Below are 17034 nucleotides of genomic sequence, written 5' to 3' on the forward strand. Positions count from 1 at the left end.
AGCAAGAGGATCTTATGTCAATGTTCTTTGTTGGTATGTCTTACATATTTTCTCCTTTAATTTCAGAAGAGAGGAATGATTGGATCAGTGTATTATTAAGTGCACTGAAGTCGCCATCGCTTACATCACAGTTGCAAGCAGCCGTGGCACCTGAGAAGTGTGGATATCTTGAATTGAGAGGCTATAAAGCCAAAATTTTTACTGTGTTAAGGGGCAACAGTGTGTGGCTTTGCAAAACCGAGCAGGTGAGCCTTGTGATATTAACTGTAAATTACTATTCTTTAATGACAGCAACCGTGCTTAGCTTTTGAGAGCCATGTGTATTTTTATTTATAGTCTTGGTTTTGCTTTAAAAGCTCTATTAACAATAACAAAGAAAATCTGGATGAATGCTTTGTTTCAGAAAAGTATCTTCATTAGATGGGAGGATTGCTAGTGGACTAAGGAAATAGCATTGTTGAAAAGTATGCCTTAATTGAAGTAACATATAGCTGTCAGATGAGAATAAATACAGATGTTTATGGATGGGCCAAATTCCATTTCTTTGTGGTATAAGACCCAAAGTTAATAATCAGTAACCCAGTGTATTACTTGCTTTTTTGTTGATGTGACAACAGCATGACTAAAGCCCCCTATAGAAGAGGCAATTGATTTTAGCTTAATGTTCTAGAATAAAGAAAGAGTCCAGTATGGCAGTGAGGCATGGCAGTAAGAATAGGAAGCTCTGAGCATACGTCTTGAACCATACTCATGAGCACAAATCAAAGTGGGTTAGTGGGAAGGTCCTAGGATTAAAGATCACAAATCTGCCACAGTAACTTGCTTCCTCCTCAAGGCCACACCCCTCACATCTCTAACACCTCCTCCCAAACAGTGTTACTGAGGGAAGACCAAATTCTGAACCAGTGGGGTATGTAGCTCCTTGAAACTGCCACTCCAAGTTTTATCATCTTTATTTTTATCATCTTTATTCTGTTTGTCATGAAATTGCTTTGATAATAGAGCAATAGTATAGCGCTGTGGGTATAGAGATATGTAGGTACATATGCTTGCAGCCATGTCTGTCTGTCTGTCTTATCTATCTTTCTTTCTTTTTAGATATATACATATACATATGTCACATATATGCACATATATGGGCTTTAACTATATTGTTTTTGGTCAAATCACTAAAGAGATAATTTAAGTATTTTTTGAGGAGGCTTGTGGATAATTAAAGTGTTTTTCTGTGTTTTACAAGCTTCATGCTTGATTTTGTAGTGCAGTTTCCTTTTCTCTACTATTTTAGACTTTTGCATGTAGAAGCAAATTCTTCCGCATTAGGAACTTAGTTCTTATTTGAGATATGAAATAGTGTATTTTGAATAGAAATGAATTCTAGAATGAATTCATTTAATAATGGACTATGGTAAGTTTCAAAATTGACTCTTTTCCTGTCTAAAGCAGAGTTATCAACTGAAAACAAGCAGTAGGGAAAAAACATAACAATACAGCTCTTTAACCAAAAGCACCCTCCAAATTCATTGTGAATGTATTCATTATTTGGGGTGGGTAATGTCACCCAATTAGCTGTGGTAGGCATCACTGAGTAACATCAGCAAACTAATAATGTGAATATTTATCATAATCCTAAAAAAAAGTGACATACAGCTTAACAGGGTATGTGAACTGGATGTGAATATTGTGTCTGAAGTCTGTGAAGATAGGTGATTAAAACTTTTCTCATTGGAATTCAGGCCAAAACTCATAATTTGCATCTATCTGAGTTGAAGTTATTCTACCGAATTGAGGTATTCATTTTTGTATTTGCACAGACCCAGTACCATCCCTATTATTCATTTCATTGCTCACATTAACTAGATTATCCGAGTGTATGTTATTTTCTAGAAATAATATATTTTTGAGTTTTATTAACACTTTGGAAGGACTTTTTTTTTTTTTTTGAAATCATTGCTTTAGTAATATTTTGAATGTGGAATCTAAAATGTTTGTCCCTGGCTGAGTGCCAGGTACTATGCTAAATTAATTTATAAATACTCCCTTTTAATCTTTCATATAATTATCGGAAGAAGATCCTGTCGTCTGTGAATTAAATGAATAAAATGAAGTTTATATAATTGGTACAGGGCTAACAGTTCCATCATGCCAAGCTTCATTTAAAACTAGAATTTTTTTAATTCTAAGTTTGTCTTCTTACTAAAAGCTCTATTTAAATCTTTTCTCAACTTTTATGTTTTAGAAATAAGCAAGGACTATTATTGTGACTAATTACATTGCCTCGGAATTTGGGGGCAAGCACTTAATGTTGTGTCAGGCTGTGCACTCTCAAAAACATGTACATATCTACCAGGGCAGTTTCATCTACAAGGTGAAAATCTACAAGAGCAGCTACAGGTAGTCGGCCCAGTGCTTTAGTTGTCTGTTCATTTGCTTTGCTTTCCCAAGACAGTGTCTCTTGTAGCATATGACCTTGAACTCTTCTCCTCCTGTCTCTCTGTCAGTGCTGTATTCCATGGGAAAGCCTTATGAAGTGGTCCGAAATACAGGGCAACAAATAAATTTGAGAATTAGAAACACTTCCATTTATGCAAATAAATAAATTATTTTAAAAATTGAAAGCAGTGAGACTGACATCTTTGAATAAGTAACCTATTTTTAAAATAAACACATATTAATGTACATTTATTGACTAGTGGTAAAGTTGAACAAGCCATGCATGCAGTCCTATTCCAGCCTTTGAAGCCTTTCCCTTTTGGTATTTTCCTATTGTCCTGAGGAAAGCTGTCTATTACTGACCTCATATGGGGAAGCAGCTAATGGGAAGAATCTCTCAGGCTGCTGAGAGAGGACAGACTTTCTCCTCAACATGAAGGACATCACCCAATTGAGGTTTTTGGTCTGCTTTAGGAAGGTACTGGATGATGATGGTGTTATCTATTGTTGTAAATGCACACACACACTCACACACACACACGCACGCGTGCACATACACGTGTGCGCGCACACATGCATGCACACCAATAATTTTTAAAGGTTATGAAACAAATGTATTCCTTCAAAGGTGTGAGATGTTTATTTTTGAACTTTTGTATAATTTGTATTGGATCTACTAATAGCTATGTAACAGAACGTAATTGCTTTATTCATAAAGAGCAAATTCATTGCACATGTAATTTCTTGGTATAAAGACATTTTGTTTTTTTTATTTTTATTTTTTTTTTAACTTGAGTATTTCTTATTTACATTTCGACTGTTATTCCCTTTCCCGGTTTCCGGGCCAACATTCCCCTAACCCCTCCCCTTCCCCTTCTATATGGGTGTTCCCCTCCCCATCCTCCCCCCATTACCACCCTCCCCAACAATCACGTTCACTGGGGGTTCAGTCTTAGCAGGACCAAGGGCTTCCCCTTCCACTCGTGCTCTTACTAGGCTATTCATTGCTACCTATGAGTCCAGGGTCAGTCCATGTATAGTCTTTGGGTAGTGGCTTAGTCCCTAGAAGCTCTGGTTGGTTGGTATTGTTGTTCATATAGGGTCTTGAGCCCCTGCAAGCTCTTCCAGTCCTTTCTCTGATTCCTTCAACGGGTGTCCCGTTCTCAGGTCAGTGGTTTGCTGTTGGCATTCGCCTATGTATTTGCTGTATTCTGGCTGTGTCTCTCAGGAGAGATCTACATCCGGTTCCTGTCGACCTGCACTTCTTTGCTTCATCCATCTTGTCTAATTGGGTGGCTGTATATGTATGGGTCACATATGGGGCAGGTTCTGAATGGGTGTTCCTTCTGCCTCTGTTTTAATGTTTGCCTCCCTATTCCCTGCCAAGGGTATTCTTGTTCCCCTTTTAAAGAAGGAGTGAAGCATTCGCATTTTGATCATCTGTCTTGAGTTTCATGTGTTCTGCGCATCTAGGGTAATTCAAGCATTTGGGCTAATAGGCACTTATCAATGAGTGCATACCATGTGTGTTTTTCTGTGATTGGGTTACCTCACTCAGGATGATATTTTCCAGTTCCATCCATTTGCCTATGAATTTCATAAAGTCATTGTTTTTGATAGCTGAGTAATATTCTATTGTGTAGATGTACCACATTTTCTGTATCCATTCCTCTGTTGAAGGGCATCTGGGTTCTTTCCAGCTTCTGGCTATTATAAATAAGGCTGCTATGAACATAGTGGAGCACGTGTCTTTTTTATATGTTGGGGCAACTTTTGGGTATATGCCCAAGAGAGGTATAGCTGGGTCCTCAGGTAGTTCAATGTCCAATTTTCTGAGGAACCTCCAGATTGATTTCCAGAATGGTTGTACCAGTCTACAATCCCACCAACAATGGAAGAGTGTTCCTCTTTGTCCACATCCTCGCCAGCATTTGCTGTCACCTGAGTTTTTGATCTTAGCCATTCTCACTGGTGTGAGGTGAAATCTCAGGGTTGTTTTGATTTGCATTTCCCTTATGACTAAAGATGTTGAACATTTCTTTAGATGTTTCTCAGCCATTCAGCATTTCTCAGCTGTGAATTCTTTGTTTATCTTTGAACCCCATTTTTTAATACGGTTATTTGTCTCCCTGCGGTCTAACTTCTTGAGTTCTTTGTATATTTTGGATATAAGTCCTCTATCCATTGTAGGATTGGTAAAGATCTTTTCCCAATCTGTTGGTTGCCGTTTTGTCCTAACCACAATAAGACATGTTTTAAAAAGAGATTGATCTATAACATTCTAACCAAGGAATTATTTTCAGTGATCTTTCAATTAGTGGATAAATAATTTTACTAATTTGTTGATTGTTCCAGTAAGAATGACCAGACACTAGATAAAAGATAAGGTTGGCCATTAAAGAGAAATCTTATTCACCCTAACCACATGTGTTAGATTGGAAGGTTGCACCTAGGGTTTTCATTCTTGCTCTATTAAGGCAAACTGTTTCAGACAATGCAGTTAGTCCTTTTAACTAGCATTGTTCTGAAGGAAATAGAGCACTGCCTCTAAAGTTGTCATTACTTTTTTGAAATTTCATATTTCTGGCCCTATTCCTCCTGTGTTAGCTTAACCTTTGGGTATGTAGTGTGTATGCATCCATGAAGAGTACCAAATGTGGTACTCTATGGGATACATAAGTCCAGATCCACACATCCAGCTAAAGGGAGGAAGAAAATCCTGGAGTTGGAAAATGTATAAAACTTACTTCTACCAAACATGTGTTAACAGCAATGGGTCTTTTATTCACCCCTGGATGATATACAGTTTTTTACAGTTAATCTATCTAGAAGAATAACCTTTTAAAGTTGAACATTTTGAAACACTGGTATAAGATCTTGCAAACATTTTAGTAAAGATTAAAAAAATCATTATTGCTGTCTAGTCTTGGAAGGATTGTTCATAGCACTTTGTATAACATTCTGGAAAACTCCACGGCTTGGGCTTTGCACTTTTGCACACTTACTGAAATGTCAGTGATTCATATACAAGTTTAAAATGTTCAGCCTTTCTGGAAAAGCCTCCTTACTGCATGTTTCACTTCATGTAGCGCTGCATGATCAGAGTAACTTTTGTTTTTTTTTTCCTGTTTTTTTCCTTTCTTTTCCTTTCTTCCTTTCTATCTTTCTTTCTTTTTTTTCGATTATTTTCTTTAATTGGATATTTCCTTTATTTACATTTTAAATGTTATCCCGTTTCCTGGTTTCATCATCCAATAACCCTCCATCCCATCCCTCTTCCTTTCCTATTGTGAGAGTGCTCCCCCCAACCAACCACCCACTCCCTCCCTCCCTCCTGCCCTTCATGGCTTTCCCCTACACTGGGGTATCAGAGCTCCCTGGAACTAAACCACCAACCAAAGACCATAAATGGGCTTGTGACAAAAGTGAGTTTAAGGTGAAGTTAAGTGAGAAAATGCATGTTCTTTTCTCAGGACTAGAGACAGGGACTGGAGGGACTGATGGCTCCAGCCTCATTTGTAGCAGAGGATGGCCTTGTGGGACCTCAATGGGAGGAGTGGTTCTTGGTCCTGGTTTTCACAAACTCCAGTGGCTCCATAAGAATTAGAGGCCATTTTCATTTGTTTGATCCATGAGTTTCTTTCACTCCATTTGGCCAGAAGTTACTCTGCTTTGAAGATGGATGTATACCCATCTAGACCCTATCGTCTAATCCTCATTGATGCTCTCTCAATGCCAGCTTGCCTGCAAAAGCATCCTCAGGAAACTTTGATTTTCTGAATCTGTCTCTAGTCCTGAGAAAAGAACATGCATTTTCTCACTTAAGTTCACCTTAAACTCACTTTTGTCACAAGCCCATTTATGGTTTTTGAAATTCCCTCTCACTCTTAAGAGCATCAGTGTGAGCCTGCTGGCAGTCTTGCTGTTCATCTATGTGTGTTGTGTTCTCTGACTGGTGTAACTCCATGAATAATATACATCAACCTGCATTTAACACAGTCTCTGGTTTCCTGGCTGCTCAGTTCAAAGGCTCTCTCATTCTCCCTTGCTTTGTGCACTTGCCTTCATTACTACATTGCTGGAGTCGAAACCCAGAGGGGCTCTCAGGCTGCAGAGCAGAGAGACCAGAGAGGATTCATATAAAATATTGGCAGAGGTGTTTTTAGTCTTTTCTTTTTTCAGCTAGGCTCTAAGAAGTAAAAGGGGAAAAGGCATGGAGATTTAGAGAAGACCCTTGTTAGAGAGGCAATAGCATCTTGGAAAACAACACTAGAATTCTTCGCCTAATTACCCAGTGCATGGCCCTCATTGCACAAATTAAATGTCACCCCTTACATATTTCAGAAGCCTTCATTTCAGAAGCCTTCCTTCCCTGTTTCAGTTTTCACAATTTTCTTCTATTCCTTATACTTGCAGTGTGTTAGACTTGTGACAGCATTTATGTATTATCACGTTCAATCTGTTAAAAAGGACTTCTGTAATTGGTTGTATGTGGGCTATATTAAAGTCATTATGTTTCAAGATTCATCTGAACACTTAGGAAGTTTTTAGCAGGCACTTTTTTATTTCTGGCTGGTTATAGATGCAAGCTTACCTTGTGGAAAGTCAACTGATCTCTGCTCTCTGGAAGCTTAGTTTGTGGTGAGAATAACAAAGTAGCATACATTACCAGGAACTTTCTGAGAATCTCTGTGCAACATTTTTAGATTTCAGTTCATCTCATATGTGCACTCTGTATGTGTTCATATGTGTGTGGCCATATGTGTGTGTGTGTATGATGGTGTGTGCAGTGCGTGAATGCATAAGGAGATCAGCTGCTATCATCAAGAGTCTTCCTTAATGCTCTTTTATCTTACTGAGACAGGGTTTCTCCCTTGAAACAAGATCTCATGAGTTTGGCTTGCCTCACTACCCAGCTTGCTCTGGGGAATTGCTATATCTGAATTCCAAGCACTACCTTGGGAACTACAGGCAGGGTGGCATTGACATGTATTTCAGAATTCTAAACTCTGGTCTTCATGCTTTCAGAATGTCAGGTACTTTAACCACCGATCCATCTCCCCATTCTTCCTCTAGCTTCAATCAATTCAAATCAAATTGTTCCCTTTCTCTCCATCTTTCTGTTTGTCTATTGCTGCCTCTCTATCTCTCCTTTCTCTGTCTGCCCCTCCTCAATGGGTAGATGTAAATTTAGTACTTAACCTAACAATTATTCCTCAGGATGAAGGATATGACTCAATGGGCAAAATAGTTTGTCAGGCAAGCAAAAAGACCCAAGTTTGAATCCTCAGAACATGTAAAAACAAGATATTTAACCAGGGGTGGGGGTGGGGGGGCATCAGCAGTATAGTTTTCCTACAAGGACATGGGAGGAGAATCTTCAGAAACATTCTAGCAAGTAGCCTGTTATATAGAGCACCAATGCCACGAAGAGACCTTGTCTCAAACAAGGTCAAGTAGAAGACTGACACTTGAGGTCGTCCTTTCTCCCCCACAGACACACATACCTACAGATAGGCACAATGACAAACACACAGAATTCCTCTGACACTTTTCCTCAAGACCCATTTACATTTAAAATGTTGTCTACTGTGGTTTAGAAAGATGGCTCAGCAGTTAGGAACAAGGACTTCTCTTCTAGAAGACCTAAGTTTGAGCCACTGAACTCTTCTAAGAAAACCGAGATGGAACCCATTTTTATAGTTCACAGCTACCTATAGCTCCAGGGACATCCAATGCCCTCTTGGCGTACACTCTTATGGTATATTTTCCCCTCCCTCTACCCATCTCCTTCTTCTCTCTGTCCCTCTCCCCTCTTGACTTTCCTCTCTCCTTCCTTCTGTCCCATGCCTTTCTTCCCTCCTTTGTCTCTTTCTCCTTTCTTCTCAAACATACAGAAATAAAAAAAAATCTAAAAAAATGAAATACTCTGTACAGTATAATAGGTATAATTGACATTTAATCTTTAAAGGTAATTTTTGAAGATTTATTTAGTGTGTGTGTATGTGTGTGTGTGTGTGTGTGTGTGTGTGTGTGTGTGTGTGTGTGTGTGTGTGTGAATTACCATATGTAAACTAGGTAAAGAAGCCAGAGGAGGATTTTAAATCTCCTGGACCTGGAGTTATAGAAATTGATACTTTTAGATGGTTAGATTTCAGCACATGGATGTGAAGCAAATTTAAGAGACATGGCCTTGGCTTCTATTTGTTCTGTTTTCCTGATAGTTTCCCATCTCTTCCTGATGGGTTTTAAAATATCACACTAATATTAGCCAGTTCATTACAACCAGATGCCTTGCTTGGTGAGTTTGGGCATCGATTTGATGCTGATTGTGGCATTAGGGCTTTAACTACATAAACTCATTTGATTAAATATTCTCAAATAAGGGTATAACAGAGACTCTTTTCTGCCCCAGTCCTCCTAATGTAAAGTCTCCTGATGCTTCAGCTTAGGGATGGAGTACTAACAGAATTCAGATTGGCCTCCAAGGGCTTAGTTTATATGGCACAGAAGCCACAGGATGTAGGTGGTGACCTCACATTCTCTGGTGCTTTCTCTGGCCAAGCTCTGCATCTGGTGTTTCCTAGAAGTCTAGTGCCAATGTCATACAATGCCACATCTGTTTTTGACAAATGTTTAAGCACCAAACTCTTAAATTCCTGGCAGGGAAATCTAGCATTCATAATTTCTAAAATTAGGTTTGAGATTTTCAGTGGATTTGAGGTTAACGGACTTTTCTTAATTTCTCTCTCTAGGGACGAGCATTTTTCTTTCCTCTTGCACAGTGTGGTCAATTCAGGATTCTTTTCATTGGAACAAATTTGTATAAATGACTCATTTCAGTATCTTGGTCAATATTTGTGATAACTTCGTTCAGAATATTTAATACAGAATCATTCCGTGATTACATATGAACTGTAATATTTTATGAGTAACATTTTGTGCCTGTACAACTTTTAAATGAAAGAGTCATCTGGGAATATTAAGCTTTTTAACTCACATCAGTTCATTTCATTTTTATAACTATATTTTAAGGTAGAATTACACTATTTACACATGGTCTACTGGCTAGTTTTGTGCATCCACTTGACACAAGCTGAAGTTTATCACAGAGAAAGGAGTCTCCATTGAAAAAATGCCGCAATGAGACCCAGCTGAAAGGCATTTTCTCAAGGAGTGATCAAGGGGGGAACACCCAGCCCATTGTGGGTGGTTCCATCCCTGGGCTATAAGAAAGCAAGCTGAGCAAGGTAGGGGAAGCAAGCCAGTAAGAAACATTCCTTCATGGCTTCTGCATCAGCTCCTGCTTCCTGACCTGCTTGAGTTCCAGTCCTGACTTTCTTTGGTGCTGAACAGCAGTGTTGAAGTGTGAGCTGAATAAACCCTTTCCTCCCCAACTTGCTCTTTGGTCATGGTGATTGTGCAGGAATAGAAACCCTGGCTAAGACAGTGTGACTTGAGGTCTAGATAAACTGGGTAGCTTTCTAATGCTTACCCAGCCAGGTTTCTTCCTTAAGCCTGACAGAGTCAGCTCATTTACATATCTGCACTGTCCTGTCCTTGTCTGCTAGCAACACCTGGGATCTTGGTTGCTAGTGGCAATGTTCAGCCTTCTAAAATTTTGTGTTGGCCACAGACACTAAATACAGAATGCTGCTTAATCTACAAGCCCTCTTTAGTCTCTTAAATGAAAGACATTTAATTTAGGGATTTGCTTGCTTTTGTTTTTGTTTTTCCATGGTGTTAACCCTCAGGATGGGAAAGAGAGATGGACACAGGTTGTTGTGACAAACATCCAGGAAAGAAACATTGTCTGAACATGTTCTACTAGTCAGAAAGGGGGCTAAATATCACCAAAGTATTTTTAATAAGAACTGCAGTTGTTTCACGTTCGATAGCTCTCAAGAGCGTGAAATTTATTTTGTTACCCTTCTCTATATTTTACAGTCAATTGTTGCTAGGGAACTGTGTGCCTCCTCTAATTACTCAGAACCGTATGGCCATGGCAGACAGTTGATAAATGGAGTATACTTTTTCATGATAAGAAAATATCATCTTTACCTTGCTGGAGAGAAATTTGAATGCTGAGCTGATCCTCACTTTACCAGGAATTACAGCTTTACATGTAGAGATTTTATTATTTGTATACATTGATGAGGGGCCATCCATCCAGGCAGGAACCATGATGAGCCTCATCAGGTCCCATAACAGGTTGTCATTCCCACCATCTGCTAGACTGGTGGTCAAAGCATTCTGAGCATCTGTCCTTAGTATCACACAGTACTTGTAGGCCAGGCACCTCACAGAATACTGTGGAGTGGCCTGATATCTATCTCTTGTCAAGAGCCTCATTGAGGAGAATTGTTAGAAGGCCATTTAGTGAAAGCACACTGCTTTATCTAGTTTATTCCTATAGCAAGGTTAGATACCTCATTTTGCTAGCCTCATCTCACTTCCTCATTTACAAAAGAGGGCTCCAGGCATACACATTTGGGGATTTGTCCAGCAGTTGCATTATTTAGCAGGGACATTTGTGTAGATACTTTGGAATTGGTATTTTCCATTTACAAAGTAAAGTCAGTCTGGTACTGATGTGTAGAGATGTCTTAAAATTTTGCTGATTATAAGTTTGGTGTTCCTTCTCATTTTGTGTACTGTTTGTCATCCTAGGCTAAGTATAGTAAATGGAAATCTATCACCACCAATTTTAATTATTCTACAATAGTCCATATTTTATTGTGTCCCTGCTTTCACATTACTTCTTTGAAATTATAATATAATTTTATATCTTTATTCATATATTCTTCCTTTGTACCTTAATATTATGAACCATTTATTATTCTATCAGAAAACATAATATCATATTGATTTATTTTCTCAATAAATCATTCTTTCTCATTTTACCTATAAACATATATATTGAAAAATAATAAATAGAAAATGGAGAAATGACTCAATGCATAGGAGCACTTGGCTGTGCAAGCATGAAGACCTGAAGTAGGATCCTCAGATTCGTATTACACCAGGGGGTGTCCACACATATGCATGTAACTCCAGTCAGGCATGTATACACACACACACACACACACACACACACACACACACACACACTCTTAAACACAAAGACCCACAGACAGACAGACACACACACACACACATACAAACACTATATAATACTCTACACAGACAATATATATATATACATAATATATATATATGTGTGTATATTTGTGTAGAGCATACATAACTCTAGCTGCACACAGACATGCACACAGGAAGACACTGTACACATACACACACACACAGAGGCATATATGTGTGTGAATAAATCTAGTTGCACACACAAATTCTATGTATATACTATGTGTATATGAATATATATATAACTAGCTACACAGAAACGCACACACTGTATATATGTTTGTATATATGTATATGTATAATTCTAGCTATACACAGACACACACATATAGACAAACACAGAGACCATGTATATTATATATTATTATATATCATATAATAATATATATTACATATATTATGTCTGTGTATGTGTGTGTATGTATACCTCTAGCTCCACATGTCCATATATGTACATGTAACTCCCTCACTATGGAGAATAGCAATAGGATAATTTCTGGAGCCTGATTGGCACCAGCTTCTCTAAAGGTTGAGTGAGAGACCCTGTCTTAGGGGATAAGGTGGAGAATGATAGAAAAGATGTCCTGGTGTTCTCTCACCTCCCTTTATGCAAAAAAGCCATGCATACCCCATACTCCATGTCCCAAACACATGCATATGCAAACTACATGAATGATAATGTCAATAATAAATGCCTTTTTACTGTGTGTGACTAATTTCCCTGAATGCATACATATGTATGTACATAAATATGGGAAATTTGGTTCTAAAATTGTTTTGCTGTAGTTATATCAAAAAAGAGTGCATTACTTACAGGTGCAGAGACCTACAGGAAAGTGAAGAGATAGTGACTTCTTGTTGAATTCTGGTTCAATCAGAGAAGGCCTGGTGCTTACAGGAGTCTTCTGAAGGATTACAATATTCTCAAACAGTCTCTGTGTTTCTAAACGACAATGCTAGATGGTTTGGAATGGCAATGGGTGAAAGGCTTTCTTTTAAGCAGGTATCTATTTGTCCTCACATGTAGTATTTTATACCATCTTGATCAAAATGGGACATCACCTTATGTGCTAACAGAAATGCTAATATAGTACTTCATACATAGTACTCTCCCTGCCCATGCATTAGGTACAATAGAAAAAAATGGATTGTCTTTCCCTTTTTATCAAGTTTCTAAATTCATTTGCTAAGTGTCCTTCGTAAAAAATGGAACAGTATCTTTGTATTTTCCTTTACTATGGATGTATTTTTCTCATCACAAATTAGGAACTCTGGGGACATTTAGTTTGAATCTATTCACTCAGATCATTCCTTTCTTGAGGTGGTAATTAGCAAAATATTGAGATATTTATTGCAAAGTTACCAAGTCCATATGACTAGGCAGAATACTGCAACTACTGATGCTTTTAGAATGTACTCTGTCTGGTTTCTAATTTTCAACAGGGCACAATAAACTCAGTTGTTTTCAATGGTGAGCAAAGGGTTGCTTTCATACAAACATGTCACTGGAGGACATGTTTAAGAGTCTGATTGGAATTTTGGGAATGTGCACTTGTACAGTTTATAAAACTGCAAGTGCCTTTGAATACAAATGAAGAGGAACATAGTTCCTCAGAAGGTACAGTGTAACAAGATTAAGTAAAACCCAACAACTCCATATTTAGTTCCTTTCCATCATAGAAAAATAGATGTGCATTGATTGTAGTGATCCATTTTAGTCTCAATTTCCCCAGCATTTCATATTTAATTTCATAATTCCCTTTGGGCTTCCTACCGAGTAAATACTTAGCACACTTGCTTTCCCTTTGTTGATTGGATATAGGTGAAGATACTGCCACCAGTTCAAAGCAAGGCACCTATGTCTATGGCATTGCTTCTCAACTTATCACAACCCCTTTGCAGGTTTGAAAGACACTTTCACAGGGGTCACATTTGTATATTTATATTACAAAGACAGTAGCAAACTTGCATTTATGAAGTAGGTACAAATATACTTTTATGCTTAGGGGTCACCACTGAATGTGGAACTCTGTATTAAAGGGTTGTGGCATTAGGAAGGTTTGAACCACTGATTTATGGTCTCATCAATTTAGCTTTCATATGAAGACATCAACTTTCAGGGTAGATTAGGCTGGTTTAGTGTTACCATACACTGGAAGGGTCTGCCTACTGTGAGAAGAACTGATCTTTTTATTTTCAAGTTGTTTAACTGTGTCTTCATATGTAGTAATGTTCCTCGGAGTCCCTGAATAACAAAGACATCATGGCTATATTTTCAAAAAATGGTCTTGTACTTTTGCTCTGTACTAGGATTTTAAGAGTGGACTTGGCATTACCATAATTCCTATGAATGTTGCAAATGTGAAGCAAATAGATCGAGCTGTGAAACAGTCTTTTGAGATAATCACTCCCTACAGGAGTTTCAGGTAAGCTATTTTTAAAAAAATGTGTGTGCGTATGTTTGTTTTGATGACTACTAAAAGGCTTGCTGGAGATGTTGTAATGCTGGCAGTATTACATTTTACTGAAGAATTATAATCATTTTTCTTATCCACATTGTCTAAGTAGGCATAGAGGAAATCACTGAAAGTGGCTTGGATAACTGCAGCTGGCAAAGATAATTCCTTCATGAGGCATGGGTTGCTTCCTTTTTGTAGTACCTTGTTCATAAACTCAGAATAGGGAAATGGTAATTCTTTCACATTTTAGAAAGAATGAAATAGTGTTACATTTCAGAAACTGTTTACTTTCTTTTAGCCTGATCAGATGAATCCCACTTTAAAATTGGCTTTAGTTACAGTTGCTGCATGTGATTTCTTCCAATGCCTCAGCTCAGAATCTCAGAATCAAGCTGAGTTTAATGTGCCACATGAAGTCATTGATTGAAATATTTTAACATCTTGACGTATGTATAAGATATATTATGATGTTTGAGCATTTGCATCACTATGACAATGGACAATACTCAATGTACTTAACATATTTTACTCATGCATAATGATTCCATAGGTTCACTGTATACTATAGACATGGGTAAATTTGTTGAGTGCAACAACAGTGATACATTTGTCCCAAATGACACACATCAGGCTCTTGGTAGTCAGAAGCAATTGCCTCGGCCTTTAAATGGCTTAATAATTTCTGAGATACTCTTGAGTATCTCATATGTTTCTCAAAATAGGTTGGTAGGCTCCTATTTTCATTTAAATGATCAAATAAAGAATAATAAACTTTAATTTTACACTTGTAGATCTACAGCTTGGATTGTAGCACAGTGCTTGCCTACTTACCTAGCATTCACAAGGCCTTGACTTCCCTCAACACTGTACTTCTCCCTGCCACCTATGTTTATGTGCGAGTGCACACGAAAACACACACACACACACACACACACACACACACACACACACACACACAAGCATATTCTAACCTCAGCTGAATAGAGATGTTGGCCATGGCTAACATCTAGGAGAACTTAAAATCAATAAGAGTTGTTAATATTGTAGTATTGAAGGGATCATAATGTTCTCTGGAAAATAGAGTTCCTATAAGCCACTTATTTTATGGACTATTTAGAATAGTCTAACACCAATTTCTTTCATTGTACTTCAGATAATTATAGTTCATAGAATAAAATATTAACATTACAGTAGTTTTGTTTTTTGTCATTGTGGCATATTTGGATATTACCTATAATAAACAAACAATAAATCTTGAAGGGCAGCAATACTGTTTAATATTTTATTCATTCAGTGAGGCATCTAGCCAACACTAAGAAATCAGACTGTGTCAGAGCTAGCTAAAATTGAGTTAGTAATCCTTTAAAATAGTAACCATTTAAAACTTTTCATGTTTCTCAATCTCTTAATGCCATCTGGCCAGTTTTCTAACTTAAAAAATTCCATTTTTAAGTCTGACAAAAATCACAATTTCTGGTGGTTTTTTTTTTTCTTTTGATTATTTTAGTTTTAAAATATGATGGTATAGCTGCTTGGCAAAATACCCCAGCAGCCTTGAATCCCTGCCAGTCTCTTTTAGTGATTATTATATAATCCATTGCTTAAGAGACATGGCTCTCATTTGTTTTGACCTACCAGGGCAATTTCTCTATATCTTGATCACAAAAAATAAGCATATTAATTTTAGTTGAAGATATGTGAACAGGGCAGGCCATAAGCAGAATGGAAAAAAAATCAAAAGAAAAAGAAAATGATTTGTTAAATTAAATAATTTTTAATAGAAAAAAGACAATCCAATCCTGCCCAGCAGGCATAATTTTAACTGCTATTTAATTTGTGGATGAAATGAATATGCAAAGTGAACACCCTGCTTAATTGGCCTTTACAAGGGAGATCAATAATGCAGAAATGTTAATTGTTTCAGCTTCACAGCCGATTCAGAGAAAGAAAAACAGGAATGGATTGAAGCTGTGCAGCAGTCAATAGCAGAAACTCTCTCTGATTATGAAGTAGCTGAAAAGATTTGGTTTAATGAATCCAACAGGAGCTGTGCAGATTGTAAGGCCCCGGACCCTGACTGGGCATCCATCAATCTCTGTGTCGTCATCTGTAAGAAGTGCGCAGGTAATTAGTGACGAGCTGTGCTCATCTCTACTTGGTGCCAGCCTGGCACTGACAGTTCTCTGTTATCGCACATACTATGTCCTAGGTAACAGTTGTGAAAAGTGAGGGAAGATAAACCTTATCAAGTAGGAGACCATTTAGGAATGTATTCCTATCCTCACTCACTTCTATCTGAATCCAATATAAAAATTAAATTTTAAGTATGTAATAATACTTAGGTTTACTGGTCCATGTATAGGTTTTTAAAATAGCATAGTGTAAATGTTTTTGATACTAGAATCCATCCAGAATAATTTTGCATATTTGCATGTACAGTTTTCTTTATGATCTCATCTTTGCTTTAAGGTGTATTTTTTATATTGAAGACATTCTAGGCCCTTTTTTTCCTCCATCTTTATTAAATTGGGTATTTCTTATTTACATTTTAATTGTTATTACCTTTCCTGGTTTCCAGGCAAACATCCCCCTAACCCCCCCCTTCTATATGGGCTTCCCCTCCCCATCGTCCTCCCATTACCACCCTCCCACCAACAATCCCGTTCACTGGGGTTCAGTCTTGGCAGGACCAAGGGCTTGGCTCTTTTCTTATATGTTGGACCTTACATGTTCTCTATTATGAATTTGAAGCACAGTGTTTCACAGTAAAATTGATGCTTATGAAAGAAGCTAGTGCCATAAATGCCTTTCTTCTTGTGACCTTTTACTTGGTTGTCATCTCAGTGCCCGCACAGACTTATGCAACACCACGTCTTCTGATGCTCCTCTACAACGGTAGAAACTTATATATGACAAAGTTCTTTCGACAAATACAGAAATAGTTGTTACAATAGAGGATGATGAGAAAAGGATTAGACTTGACTACCAGGCCTGGGATAGT

At 37.7% G+C, this 17034-nt stretch overlaps 1 protein-coding gene across 12 annotated transcripts in view; it reads left to right on the forward strand.

The window, feature by feature from the left end:
* The window catches only part of Arap2 (ArfGAP with RhoGAP domain, ankyrin repeat and PH domain 2), a 199650-nt gene that overhangs the window by 89393 nt on the left and 93223 nt on the right, over nt 1–17034 (forward strand). For all 12 annotated transcript variants that reach the window (XR_005492952.2, XR_005492953.2, XR_010057366.1 and 9 more), the window contains 3 exon segments: nt 67–245; nt 13885–14000; nt 15958–16157. Coding sequence is in view for 9 of the 12 variants with exons in the window: in XM_039091929.2 (XP_038947857.1) it covers nt 67–245; nt 13885–14000; nt 15958–16157 (495 nt within the window). In the remaining 3 variants the exon portion in view is untranslated.

Source organism: Rattus norvegicus, chromosome 14 (genome assembly GCF_036323735.1).
Source record: "Rattus norvegicus strain BN/NHsdMcwi chromosome 14, GRCr8, whole genome shotgun sequence".
Classification (NCBI taxonomy): domain Eukaryota; kingdom Metazoa; phylum Chordata; class Mammalia; order Rodentia; family Muridae; genus Rattus; species Rattus norvegicus.